General features: G+C 39.6%; 1 protein-coding gene across 1 annotated transcript in view; it reads right to left on the reverse strand.

Annotated features, from left to right (window-relative positions):
- LOC103158657 (collagen alpha-1(XXIV) chain-like) overlaps positions 1-15,000 on the reverse strand; it is a 272,066-nt gene that overhangs the window by 12,920 nt on the left and 244,146 nt on the right. The window contains exons 56-58 of the mRNA XM_035450688.1: positions 5,652-5,717; positions 4,489-4,657; positions 400-509 (exon numbers count right to left, since the gene is read on the reverse strand). Coding sequence (XP_035306579.1) covers positions 400-509; positions 4,489-4,657; positions 5,652-5,717 — 345 coding nt within the window. The remainder of the gene's footprint in view (positions 1-399; positions 510-4,488; positions 4,658-5,651; positions 5,718-15,000) is intronic.

A 15,000-nucleotide genomic window follows, 5' to 3' on the forward strand; every position in this document is an offset into this window, starting at 1 on the left:
AGAATTGGAGAGATGTCTCAGTGGTTAAGAGCAATTGACGCTATTGCAGAGGACCTGGGTTCAATTCCCAGCACCCAGGTGGTGGCTCATAACCATTCATAACTCCAGTTCTAGGGGATCTGATGTCCTCTTCTGACCTTTCCAGGGACCAGGCATGTACATGCTGAACACACATACATGCAGGCAAACATTTCTACATATAACAAAAATGTTTAAAAAATATTTTAATGAAATTTAATGAAAATATTTCTCATATATGATAGAGAATGAAGAGTGAAGGGCACATCTTAATTTTATTCTTAAAAACCCACAATTATACGAAGACAAAGAGTTCTTTTAAGTCATCGTTGACCAATATTCTACAATACACAATCACATGTTCTAAAATTCAGCACACACCTTTGTCACAGAAACAGGAGATAAACATGTCTGGCCACCAGCACTAAAATTGCAGAAAACCTCAAAGGCATCTGAAGAGCATCCAAGATTTGGATCAATCCAGTATTTTCCTGTTAATTTATAACAAAAACGCAAGGTTATGTCAACCTCATACTAAGCTACATGGACTTATATATTGTGACATCTGAGAACAAAAAGTCCTGAAAAGATCTGTGCCTGCAGAGACTGCCTGATGGGAATTTCCGTACTGGGGAGAGATTGGCATGTTGCAGGTCCAGAGACTAATTACTCAGTCTTGGGCTAAGTTCTAGCCGTCCCTAGAACAGCCATTGCTTGCCTACCTCTGTGTCTAGACTAACACTTTGTGACTGATAAATAGAAACCTTTTAGAATCTATTGACTTAGCAGACCGTTAGCTCCTATTTTTCCAAAAGCTAAGAATGTCATCAGATATCATCTTGGGCCTACACAAAAGCTTTCCCCTTCTCACCGTATCCACCCTCTCTGATGCACCCACCAGGGTATTTTTTAAACTTGCCTTGATTTGTGACTTTCTTTGCTCTGTATTTCATAAAACTGCTTCACATTGGAATGTGGAATTTGGGGTAACCTGAGCCTTGGCCACTCAAAATGCCCCCCTAAACTGTCTCTTATTCCCCTTAAAATGAGAGCTATGGTTTTTGTTGACACATGTTTACATATCTGTCACGTCTTATCTGTTAAAATACATAGCTGTTTGCAAACATCCATATTCAGCGAATGAATGAAAGCTACAAGCACATAACATTGTTACCCAGAACTGTATTTTTCAAGAACATATCAATTTAAAAAGCATTTCATAATCTTAATCTTAAAAACAGTAGATAGGCTGAGTTCACTGCTTTGGACTATGGATAAGTAGGTGTCCGTTAAGCCCTGACTGTGAGATTGCTCAGTGGGCAGAGGCACTTACAACTGAGCCTCATGACCCGGTTTTGATCCCTGGGACTCAACATGGTAGAATCGACTGCTGCAAGTTCTCCTCTGATCTCCATAAACTCATTGTGGTTTGTGTGCACCCACACACAATAAATGAGTGTCAATTGTTTTTTTTTTTTTAAAGATTTTATTTATTTATTTATTTATTATGTATACAACATTCTGCTTGCATGTATATCTGCACACCAGAAGAGGGCACCAGATCTCATTATGGATGGCTGTGAGCCACCATGTGGTTTCTGGGAATTGAACTCAGGACCTCTGGGAGAGCAGCCAGTGCTCTTAACCTCTGAGCCATCTCTCCAGCCCAAGTGTCAATTGTTTTAAATGAAAAAGGTCAACTAGAAGTTACACAATTGGTATTATAGTTGTAGTTAATGTACATTTTTGTTCTAAAATTTTTTATAGAGTTTAAAATGGAGATTTCATTTCAAATAGAAATGATCTCAATCTAGCTGGAGAAAATGTATCTTCGTGGGTAATACTGATGATTAAAAGTAATAAAATTGGGCTAGAGAGATGACTCTGAGGTCAACAGCACTGGCTGCTCCTAGAGAGGACCCGGGTTTGATTCCCAGCACCTACATGGAAGCTCACAACTGTCTTGTTATTCCAGGTCCAGGAAATTCAACACTCTCTTCTGGCCTCCACAGGCTCTGCAAACACGTGGTGCACAAACACACATGCAGATAAAACTTAAAAATTATATATTCTATTTACAAAAGAGAAACATGTAATTAAACAGTGACTGTGTTTGTGTTTTCCCCTTCAGATCTGTAAGTGGGCAAGATGGAAGTCTCTACACCTCATTTCTGCTGACGACTCTACAGCTAAAGCAAAGGCAGAGAGTAAAATGATTGTTTAGGAAACACTCGGCTGATAGGCGTGGTGTTCTCCCTTCCTGTTTCCAGAGTGGCAGAATATTCAAACAGTGCCTGACCCCAAATACAGGAACAGGAACTTTTGAATTGTGTGCTTCAGCTTTCATGCATGAAGATGACTCAGGTAACATCTTATCAAGTGTCACTTCCTACCACAGCAGCTTACATTCCAATCTTCCTTAGAGATTCCTCGAGCTCAGCCCGAGTTTCCCCTGCCCTCAAACACCCTTGAGTATTTATTGTCTCTACCTCTCCAGCATGCCTACAAAACACAAGGTGGATGAGTTCCTAGTTCAAAGGCAAGGATTGCACTCAATGGAAGTGACTTTCCAACTGCAGTGAGCACAGATCATCTGTCAAAACACACCCCAGCTTCTGGGTCATGGAGTCCTGGGTACAGCTTGAGAATCAGCATTTCAAACAAAATCTAATCCTAATCCAGGGAACACATTTGGAGGCCTGCTCATTTCTTGATGCAGAAGGAGAGGGTGAAGGACATCCACCTTCATCAGAGCCCTTCCTTCAGAGTTCTCCAGATTTTATAAATTTGTAGAATTTATAGCTGACTTCTTACCAGAATCCCACACAGACCTCCAGTGGTACCCAGGGAGGAAGGGCAACCCTCATTCATCATCTCCTCTAATTCAAGAATTTTTTTTCTTACTACTGTGTGAGATATTTTTGTATAAATGAAAGTTGTTCAATTGAGCTTTGGTTGTCTGTGTGATGGCAGGCTTTGAATGCAGTCACTGTGTTGCACACTGGAGATCTGGCAGGAGTTGCATGGTGATATGAGCTTTATCTGTTTTATGTGCCTTATATCTTTGTGAGCCCTGAGGTTCTAATTCAAACTTGGCTCTTCCCTGAGGTCATTGCTTCTCTTTCCGGTTCTTTCATTCCAGTTCTGCCCTGGCCTCATAGTGCTAGGCGTGGGAAGGTGTCTCTTCTGCTACTACATCCAAATCATTTTCCTTGAAAATGTTTTCCCTTGAAACATCCTATGTTGCAATGATTATCATCACGTTACATCATCTGTTATCATTTCCCAGGGCAACTACTGAGTACATTTCTTTGAATATTTTAATTATTGCCTTCTTAGTACTTTCAGAAAAATCTATGTATAACCTTATTATTGATATTTTTAACTTTTAAATCCACATGAACATTACTCCCAATGCCTTGGCCCTTCTACTCCTGACACTCCAGTCTTCTCTGCTACAACCATCAACTTCCAAGGCTGTACACCCTAACCTGTACTACCTGCAATTCTACCAACTCAACAGTTTCACCCCTCTGCCTCTTCCTGCTTACACCTTCCAGTACTGATTAAAGAGTCAATAGTTTCTTTGATTCCACTAGGACTGGCTACCATTGACACTATGAGTTCTCCCAGATACCATTGACACTATGAGTTCTCCATGCCCACATGTCACTTCCTCCAGTTTAAAGTTTTGAGTTCTGAACTCCACTGAAGAATATTTCTTAGGCACTTTCTCAACTCTCTTGCCCCCATCACTTCATTGTATTTGTCTTATAAAATCCAGTCCTAAAGAGTTCATTTTTCTGACTAATCTGTAGAAAGTAAAACCAGGAAGACTGGACTCACCTTAACATGTTCTGGGAATTAAGTTTTTAGCAAAATAAAAAGATATAATATTAATTATATAGGCGATTATAGACTAGCTAAAAATGAAAACAAAATGACTCAACTCTTTGGCAGTTAGTGTTTCTCTCACTTAAGTGGTGAGTGATCCTCTTGGTTTAAAACATTTCCTTTACGATTTTCTCTAAATCTACTTTTATGCTCCTGATCAAAGTACTTGAACAGGATGAGAAACTCTAAGGATGATAAACCACTATATTTTGATGTTTGCTGATTCTAGTTTTAAATTCTATAAAACCACATTGTTGGGGAGTGCTGTAGAATTTATGATTTTTTAAAAAAAAAATGTTGTCAACTTTGATGGCTTTGAATTACCAAGGACTAAGACGTGTTCCTTTCTATCACCCCTAAGGCCAGATACCTTGCAAATACAAATTGTAAAAAAAGGACACACAAGTGAGGTGATTTCAGATTTCCTCCTCAAAGACTATTTCAGTTTTGACGGCATCATAATGGCTTTTGCTGATGTTTCATCAAAATGACTGAGATCTGAAGTGAATGCCCTGCAGATCTCAAATGTTCTGAGATGATGAAGTTAGACATGAGCATCTGATCAGAAGAACTTACCATCTGAAACCTTGTACTCACAGCTGAGCAAATCCCTGCAGATCCGTGCTGGGTTATCTCGTGTGCCAAGAGGGTTCTTCATGCTGCTCAGTAAACTGCTAAGGTAGTTTAGGGTTTTGAATATCTCTGCACTGTGGTTGATTAAAGTCACTTCAGTATTCTGGAAACTCTACCAAGACATCAGAAGAGTCATATGAGTGGGAAAACACTAATAACACTCTGGACAAGGTAGGACAAGACTGTGATGCCAACTGCTTTTAGAGAGCTGGGAATAGGGTGGAAAGAATGCATCTTTATATCTAAGCATGGATGTCCATCTGCTTATTGACCCATGATCCCAATAGAAGGCCCGAGTTTAGTTTGTAAGTTGAGAAGAGGCCTAAAAGATTATGTCTACTATAACATGACTTTAAAACTCCATATAAAATAATCAGAGTTTAAAATTTTTTCTTACACTTTACTGTAAAACTGTTGCAAAAAAAAAGCATACACTGAAATTATTCAGAACCAAAGACTATTTAACTCACTGATCTTCTGCACAGTTAGAACAGCCATCCTGAGGCTGTGGTGCTTCACACTGAATTTTAGACTTTTACTATCAGATACAGTTTTATGTACTTATCCACCGCCCAAAATGAAAAACACATGACAGAATGGGAATGAAAACAGCAACTAGCTTTATATTTTCATTCATAACTCATGTCCTATCTGCATGGAGTCTTCCTCATATGCTAATATTTAGTTTTTTGAGTTCTCTTTTCTATGTGTCATACAGTATACACACATACACTTGTTTTTGTATGTACTAGATGATTGGCTAGATTCAGCAAAGGGGGAGAATGTGCTTTTTTTCTTTCTTTCTGAGATGAAATGGAATGAATGATCATGACAAATCCTACTGTAAGAAATACAGTTAATTTTACTTTACTATCTTCCTGACAGTACCAACCCCCTTTTAAAAGTCCTAAATTTTTTGCTTTACATATTTTTCTTATGAAATATTCTGTGCATGTATTTCTGTTTTATTATACTTGAAAACAGTTTCGGATATTTCTGTTTCAAATATGACCTTTGAGATAATGCCACATTTTGGCTTTCAAAAAAATCCCTCTGTTTAATTTGAATATCGAAGCTGCCAATATAAATAGAGCCAGATATATTACCTCCATCTGCAGGGCAGAATTTGATGCAATCAGGGCTTGAATAGCAGCATTGATTTCCATTTGTCTCTGTTAAACAAAACCATTTGAGATGGCAATAAGATCAGGGCAGTCTTCTGAAGAACTCTGTGTTCAGTATGCTTTGGGAACCTTGCTGTTAAAGGCTAGTAGATTGATATGAATGGAATCTTCAACTCTTATGAAGACAGATCTTGCAAATAATACCTAGATATTTTGTATGAAAAACAACACAAGGTCTTCATCGTGATCCCACAGGTCTCCTTCAAACAGGACCGGTTGGGAACTTACCAATGGGAGTCGTTTGCCCCTGCTGCATGAAAGTGCATGCTCCACGTCTCAAATGGGAGAAGAACGAAACACAATGCCCCCACATAATAAATTGCACACTGAAGAATAAATAACTCTAGTGATTTTCAACAGTACTATTCTTGGAAGGAAAGTAGAATAAAATACTGCTGTCCTGAGGTAGTCACCACAAGACTCAATCTGATACTTTTGTGGTCTTAAAAACAATTTCTGAAGTTGGAAAATGTACCATTAGTCCCAAAAGAAATAGCAGTACAAACTCAATCTGCTCCTGCATTTAATAAAAAGATATTTTAAAAGAAAAACTCAGTATGATCATTTGTAATAGTCTTTTATAATTAAAAAATATCTTGGAAATGAAGAAGCCTGAGCTGGGGGAAGGTTCTGGAAATCACATCTGTGCAAGTGAGGTAAGTCATCTGATTTATCTCAGAAAGATTATGATACTGAGACACCTTGTTTTTGCAAGCCCATAGGATAGAAACTTCTTATCAACAGTTCATTCTCAAGTTGTGGTTGGTGATTGGAAGAGCCATTTAAGACGATGGAACAATCAATAAAAAACACTTTCCCAACATGTGGTTTTCATATTGGAAAAGAATTCACTCATTCTGCACAATACATGTATTTCCAAACACTTTGATAAGTATTAAGGAGAAAATTGTAAGCAAGAAAGAGAATTGTTCCCATGGGGCTTAATGCTAGAGGGGAAACAAGCACAGATCAAATGATCTAAACCACACAATTATAAACCGTTATATGTGTGACGGGAGAAAAGTGCATGGGGCTATGAGAGAAACTGGGGAGCTAAAGCTGGCGAGTGCAAGGCATTGGTGAGGGAACGTTTTCTTATGGTAGTGATATCTGAAAGGAAACAAGGAGGAATGAGAATGGTGAGGGAAAGGGAGGAGAGCTTCCCAAGCAGAAATGACAACCTAGGGTGAAGCCCATGAGACATGACCTGTCCAAGAAGTAGGAAAGGTTAGGCTAAGAACTTTCGCTGCAGATTAAGCAATTCTGAGACTAAGTCTTGCTATGTAACTCAGAATGCCTTTGAACTCACTATTCTCCTGCCTCAGCACCTCAATACTGGGATTACTGGAACATGCCACCATGCTGGCTCATGGTGTGTGATTAAAAGCACCAATTAGAACCCCTAGCATAGTGGTTCTCACACTCTTTAGAATTAGAAGGCTCTTTGGTCTTTTATTGTGACTGAGTGAGACTGAGGCTGTGGGAAAGGTCTCTCCAGGCACACATTACGCCATGGGTTCCATCTTCAACACCATAAAACACAAAACCCAACCAAACGAAATTATAATTGAGTACCTTAAAAGGCTTTTGCTTATGTGAGTTATAACTTTGGTATTTGCTAAAATAGAAATATGAACATAAAGTTTAAAATGACATATTACTTGCTTAAAATAACAATACACTTATTGTGTAATAAAATTACTAAAATATTCTATGTACTGTTTATAAAACAAACAACAGGATCACTAGTAGGCTAGTGCCTTGTGCTTTTGCATATCTTTAATGTTTAGGTTAATGATGGAAGGTAAAAGCTCATTTTTCTCTGTAGTCATGAATTTGCTGTTTCTTTTTACTATTTCTAACATTGCTTTGGGCCATCAGAACAGCCATTCTATTCCATACAACTAGGCACTGTCCACTTTTAGAATTACAAATGGAGTAAAAGTACTTTTAAGATAAATTATTATAATTTTGAGTTTGGACCAAGTCCACAGGCTGCAAAACAGACACAGAAGGGACAGAACATGACCGAAGTCCCTTCAGAGTTTCACTTCCTGAACACTGTCATTATTTGACCTTTCTGGTGGTGCCCTGGAAGACATCTAGGGCCGTCTTTATTCTACCCAATCCTGTGGTCATCCAGTACAGCACAAGGTTATCCGATGGAACATTTCCCAAAAGTATGTGCAGCGAATTTTTTAATTTTGTCTAAAATAGTAGAGAATGAAGCGACCACTGGGATAACCAAAAGCTTCCAAGGAAAAGCTAGACACTTTCAAAGGTTCTGACCATATCCAGAATCTGAAACTCCAGGCGATGTTAGCTCAGAGAGTCCCGAGAAGTGTCAAGCCATCAGCTTTGGCTAATCTTGAGGTTCTTGTGAGAGCAGGTGAGGTTAAGGTGTAATTGTCAACTGCCTGGCTGAGCGTTGAGATGGTGCCATAATTACACACAAATTCCATTAGCAAAAGGGGAAGCCTTATCATTCCTGGTGCCTAAGAAAACCTAGTAGGGCAAGGCGTTGGTGGCGCATGTCTTTAATCCCAGCACTTGGGAGGCAGAGGCAGGTGGATCTCTGTGAGTTCGAGACAAGCCTGGTTTACAAGAGTGAGTTCCAGGACAGCCTCCAAAGCCACAGAGAAACCCTGTCTGGAAAAACCCAAAAAAAAAAAAAAAAAAAAAAAAAAAAAAAAAGAAAACCTAGTAGGAAATCTCTGATGGAATTTAGCTGAGCACTAAGCTGAGTAGTAACTTCAGTGTTCACACTTAGCAAAGAATGTAGAGATTACATGGTTCAGAAATGTCAAGCAACAACAATGGAAAGCAATGAGAGTAATTCAGGTGGAAGGCAAGAATATGGTTTCTAGGGATGTGACATTGCACTATGTAAAATGTCTTCTTTGGTTCTGTCTGTCTGACGATTCTGCATCTTCAGGTTCTAACAAACATGATCAAAGTATAAAAAATTTCACCTGTACTGGACACATACAGACTTTTTCTTGTTATTATTACCTAAACAATATAGTGTGTTATATTTTCTAAGTAATTTGGAGATAACTTAAGGGTTACAGGAGCATTTGTAGATAATTTAAAGATTGTAGGTTATATGCAAACGCTATGCCAATTTACATAAGGAACTCAAGTATTTGTGTATTTGTGTATTAAAAGGAGTCTTTGGCCATTTTCCCCTGTGAATTCCAAAATACGACTATTTGAGGGCGTGGTAGAGATAGGATAGTGTGGCCACTGTATAGGAAAACAAGCAGTCAATAGAAACTCTCGGCTCAGGGAGGAAAAGTGTCTGCCCCTAATCATAATGACCTGAGTCCAGTCCCCAGCACCCGCAGGACGGAGGAAGAGAACTGGACCTAACAAGTTGTTCTCTGTCCTCTGCAAATGCAGACCGACACATGTGTTCTTCCTAAAATAAAATTAAAAAAGGAACTGTCTGTGAGAAATCTCAGATTGTGTAAGACAAAGACACTGATTTAGCAATGTTTGAATAATTAAAAGAAACTTTTTATAAGACTAAAGAATGGTGAATACATTTCACTAAATAAAAATTCTAAAGCAGAGACAGAGATTACATGGAAAATGTTCACATAAAAACTCTGGAGTGAAGAGCATAGCTGAAATAATAACTTACTGTACAGCCTCAACAGCAGATTTTAGTGGTGAGAAGAAAGCTTTGGTGGCTGTAAAGATGGGTTTATTGGGATTATCTAGTTTGAGTAGAAAGAAAAAAAAAGGACTGAAGATGAATAAACAGAAACTTATGGTCCTGTTAGACAAACATAGGTGTAATGGGAATGGACAGGAAGAAAAAAGGGGGCCTAATATTTGAAATAATTGCTATAATCATGGGACATTTGATGAGAAACAGTAATGTATACCTCGAAGAACTCCATGAACTTCCCTCACTCTTAAGGAGTAAAATGTTGGGAAGTCGGGGGCAACAAGACCATGAATTTGAGGACAGCCTGGGCTACATAGTGAGTTATAGGAAACCTGGGCCATCTAGGAAGACAGTGTCTCAAATAAACTGAAACTAAGAAAACAAACAACAGAATGTTTAAAAATGAAAACTGACATAATCTAACACTTGCCTGCCTTGCATAGAGAATGCCTACTGAGGAGCTGGAGGGATGGCTCAGTGGTTAAGAGGGCTTGTGGCCTCTCATAGAGGACCAGAGATCACTTCCCAGCACCCACATCAAGTGGCTTACAACCATCTCTAACTCCAGATCCAAGTGATCTGGTGCCCTCTTCTAGCATCTTCAGGCACCCTTCTATACATGCACATACATGAAGAGTTGGACATGGTAGCATGTGAGGTCCTCAATTCCATCTGGAATATTGCCCAACTCCCTCCAAAAGTAGAGAGGACCCTTTTCCTGGGTGTGGTGGTACGTGCATATATACCAGTGTGAGAAGGATGGAGAGGAGGACAACTGAGACCTTAAAGTCAGCCTATACTACACTGTGATTCTAGGTCATCCTGGGTTACCTAGCAAGATCCTGTCTCACAATACCAAACCACTGGAATTGGGCTCCACAACCCCGCATTTTGATTGGTTTGGTTTTTGTAGTGGTCTCCGTCTGCTGCAAAGAGTATTTTCTTTGGTGAGGGGGTGAAGAGTACACTTAGGTGTGGCTATAAGGACAAATGTTTGTAGATTGTTATTAGGGATTATGCTGGTTTGGTAAATAAATTGAGTGTAGAGTCTCCTTCGGTATTGTTTATCTTAAGCGCTTTGTCACTGTGAGTGATGGAAGGAAAGCTATTTGCATCTCACCTTTGGGGACTTGTCCTAAGGTATATGTTAAAATGATAGGTCTATTAACAGGACATTTGTAGTAATTGTATTTCAGGAGATTGGAAACAATTTAAATGTTTATCAACCGAAGACTGAATGGAAGAGTGACAGGGTATTCCTAAATCAAATGACTGCTGTATCGTCTGAGTATGTGCGAGTGAAGAATACATCAACAGAGGCTGGTACTTAAATACTGCTAAAGCACCCACAATTTTAATCATGGCTGGTGCAAGTGATGCTCAATGAAAAATGTAATTATCTTTTGGAATATACATTAGAGAATAAAAATATCTCCTAGGACTTAGCTCTCAGGACTTTTCTTTGCATTCTTCATATTTCTACAATTCCTAGACTATTCCCAAAGCCCAGTCTACCATTTGCCACATATGAGGAATTCCGTGTGCCGACTTTGTTGTTTTTCTCATTTGTAGACCCAGACAGATTGAATTAAGAGGATTTTGAGGAAGTCATTCAGGAATAGCTCAGTGTCCACATCTGAGCACAGAATTTTCATTTGGAGCCTGGTGTGGCGGCAGACACTGTAATCCCAGTACTGGAGATTATGAGCTCAAGGTGAGCCTGGGACAGTTTCAAAACAAAGTAACAGAAAAAGCTCTAAATTCAGTGAAGGGATTTAAAAAAAAAGAGGTTTTTTATGTACTCTAGTTTAAGAGAACATATTATAATAAGAAAATCACTTATGTTTTAAACATAGGCATAAATTGCCCACATTTGAGTATAAAGCTGTTATGATATACAGGGAAAGGGTCCAAAATGAAATGAAATAAAACAAAACAGCTTCCTTGTGTAGTCTAGTTAAAGAGAGACATTGAAAGAACAATACTCCACTTTATATGGAAAAACAAAAGACCCAGGATAGCCAAAACAACCTGTATAATAAAGGAATTTTCGGAGGCATCACCATCCCTGACTTCAAGCTCTATGATAGAGCTATAGTCCTGAAAACAGCTTGGTACTGGCATAAAAACAGACAGGTAGACCAACCAAACCAAATTGAAAACCCTGATATTAACCCACACACCTAAGAACACCTGATTTTTGACAAAGAAGCTAAAATTATACAATGGAAAAAAAAAACATCTTCAACAAATGGTGCTGGCATAACTGGATGCTGGCATGTAGAAGACTGCAGATAGACCCATATCTATCACCATGCACAAAAGTTAAGTCCAAATGGATCAAAGACCTCAACATAAATCCAAGCACACTGAACTTATTAGAAGAGAAAGAGGGAAGTACCCTTGAATGAATTGGTACAGGAGACTGCTTCCTGAACATTACATCAGTAGCACAGACACTGAGATCGACAATTAATAAATGGGACCTCCTGAAACTGAGAAGCTTCTGTAAGGCAAAGGACACAGTTAGCAGGACAAAAAGCAGCCGACAGAATGGGAAAAGATCTTCACCAACCCCACATCTGACAGAGGGCTGATCTCCAAAATATAAAAAGAACTCAAGAAGCTAGTCCCCAAAACACCAAACAATCCAATTAAAAAGTGGGGTACAGAACTAAATAGACAGTTCTCAATAGAGGAATCTAAAATGGCTGAAAGGCGCATAAGAAAGTGTTCAACATCCTTAGCCATCAGGGAAATGCAAATCAAAACAACTCTGAGATACCATCTTATTCCTGTCAGAATAGCTAAAATCAAAAACACGAATGATAGTATGTGCTGGAGAGGATACGGAGAAAGAGGAACACTCCTCCACTGCTGGTGGGAGTGCCAACTTGTACAGCCACTTTGGAAATCAGTATGGAGATTCCTCAGGAAAATGGGAATCAGTTTACCACAAAATTCAGCAATTCCACTCTTAGGTATATATCCAAAATATGTACATTCATACAACAAGGACATCTGTTCAACTCTGTTCATAGCAGCATTGTTTGTAATAGCCAGAACCTGGAAGCAACCAGATGTCCCTCAACTGAAGAATGGATAGAGAAAATGTGGTACATTTACACAATGGAGTACTACTCATAGGGGGAAAAAAACAAAGAAAAACCAAAAAACAATGGAAACTTGAATTTCGCAGGCAAATGGATGGCACTAGAAGAAGCCATATAGAGTGAGGTAACCCAGTCACAAAAAGACAAACATGGTATGTACTCATATATGAATTTTAGCCATGGAACAGGGGGTTGCCAGCCTATAATCCATACCATCAGAGAAGCTGGGAAACAGGGAGAGAAAGGGAAGGGGACAGGATCACCTTAGCAGATTGGGAGCATGAGGGGAGGGGAGAGGGAGCTGGGAGAAAGAGAGGGGAAGAAGAGGAGGAGAGAGGAGGACATGGGGGAGCAGGAAGGTTGAGTGGGGGGGAGAATAGAGGAGCTCAGGATGAGAGATACCATAATAGAGGGAGCCTTTATAGGTTTGAGGAGAGATCTGGCACTAGGGAGATTTCCAGAGAGCTACAAGGATGACACCAACTGACAATCTAAGCAATAGTGGAGAGGCTACCTTAAATGCCCTTCCCCGATAATGAGATTGATGACTACCTTATATGCCATCCTAGATGGAAGCAGAGGCAGACACTCACAGCTAAACACTGAACTGAAATGGAATCCAGTTGCAGAGAGGGAGGAGTGATGAGCAAAGGGTTCAAGACCAAGCTGGTGAAAACCACAGAAACAGCTGACCTGAACAAGGGGTTGCTCATGGACCCCAGACTGATGTCTGGGAGGCCAGCATGGGACTGATCCAGACCCCCGAACTTGGGTGTCAGTGAGGAGGCCTCAGCAATCTATGGGGCCTCTGGTACTAGACCAGTATTTATCCCTGGCGTACGATAGGACTTTGGGAGCTCATTCCAAGTGGAGGGTTGCTAACTCAGCCTGGACACAAGGGGGAGGGCCTAGGCCCTGCCCTGAATGATATGACAGACTTTGGGGATCCCCATGGAGGACCTCACCCTCCCTGGGGAATGGAAAAGGGATAGGGTGGGGGAGTTGGTGGGGGTTGGGGGAGGAGGGGTGGGAGAGGGAGCTGGGATTGACATGTGAAGCAGGCTTGTTTCTAATTTAAATAAAAATAAATTAAAAAGAAAAAAATAACAGTGATCGGAAAACAGGCGTCTTACCATGAAATAGTCAAAGGCAAATGGGCAGAATGCTGTATAGTTTATCAGTCAATTTGCTATTAATCACCCCTCCATGAAATGTTTAGAGAAAGGTCTGAGGTAGTCTTGGAGGAAATACCCAAAACCAAGTCTTTTGAGTAAAGGACATATTTTAGCAATTATCTAAGAATAGTCATTATTAACTGACTGTGAAAAGTGGCATTGAAGGGCAGGACACTCACCTAGTGTGTGTAAGAAGCCAGGTTTGATTTCCAGCATTTCAATATAGCAGCGGCAACAAACTCGACAAACAAATAAAAATACATCAAAAACAGGTAACCTCCTTTATTAAAAAGCAATTGGAGGGAGGGGCTTGGTCCTGCCTCAATATGCCAGACTTTGTTTACTCCCCAAGGGAGGTCTTACCCTCTCTGAGGAGTGGATGGGGTAGGGGAGGGAAGAGGGGAGAAAGAGAAGGAGAGGGAGGGGGACCTGGGGTTGTAAAAGAAAAAAAAAAGAAAAAAAAGTAATAGAATCATTATTGTATGAGTCACAGTCATCTTAATTCCTGAGATGTTGGGAGACATTGAATAAAAACTAATAACTGAATAAAAAAAAAAACAAAACAAAACCTCAGTACATCGTAACTAGTGAACACAAAGTGGTTTTGAGAAACCATTTTGTCAGTCTTGTGTGAATTTTGTCACGATGTAAAGCTTACTGAATAATTACAGAGAGGACTTCTAATCCTTTGTTTTGTTTCTTAGGCAGGGTTACTTTGTGACTGTGACATTCCTGCACTGGCCTCTGCAAAGGAGGTGAAGAAATAGTCTTTCACATTTGACAAGAATAAGAAAGGCAGAAGAAGGCACAGATACTTCCCAGTTTAATCCTCTTAATAATTCCTCGTATTTATATATACTCATATCCATATTATTTATTTTCTCAAAGAAGAAAAATTTCATGTGTCTACCTCATGTTAGCTATGCATCAACTCATAGATTTTCAGCTGAGACTAGGGAATATACCCCCCAAATAGGTACTTAAATACAAAAATTTTCTCTACAGTTTTCTAGTTTGCCATTAATTTTGTGATTCTTCAGGACTTACTTTGTTTCATGATGACAGCTACAATCTCTCAAAGCTATCATAAGGTGGGGAGGCATTGGACAAGGGTAAAAGACAACTTACAGTCTGTGCATTGTAAGATCATAGAGGACAAGGAAGAGCAGAGAGGCTTAGTGTGAATGAAAAAATCTGTGACTCTTGCTGGAAAATTATTCCCAGCTGCAAAGGAAAACTGAGGGAAATGCAGAGGTCCCAATCTGCGGAGTGGGGAACACTGTGGACAGCAACCCAGAACTATCATG

Source organism: Cricetulus griseus (assembly GCF_003668045.3).
Source record: "Cricetulus griseus strain 17A/GY chromosome 1 unlocalized genomic scaffold, alternate assembly CriGri-PICRH-1.0 chr1_0, whole genome shotgun sequence".
Classification (NCBI taxonomy): Eukaryota; Metazoa; Chordata; class Mammalia; order Rodentia; family Cricetidae; genus Cricetulus; species Cricetulus griseus.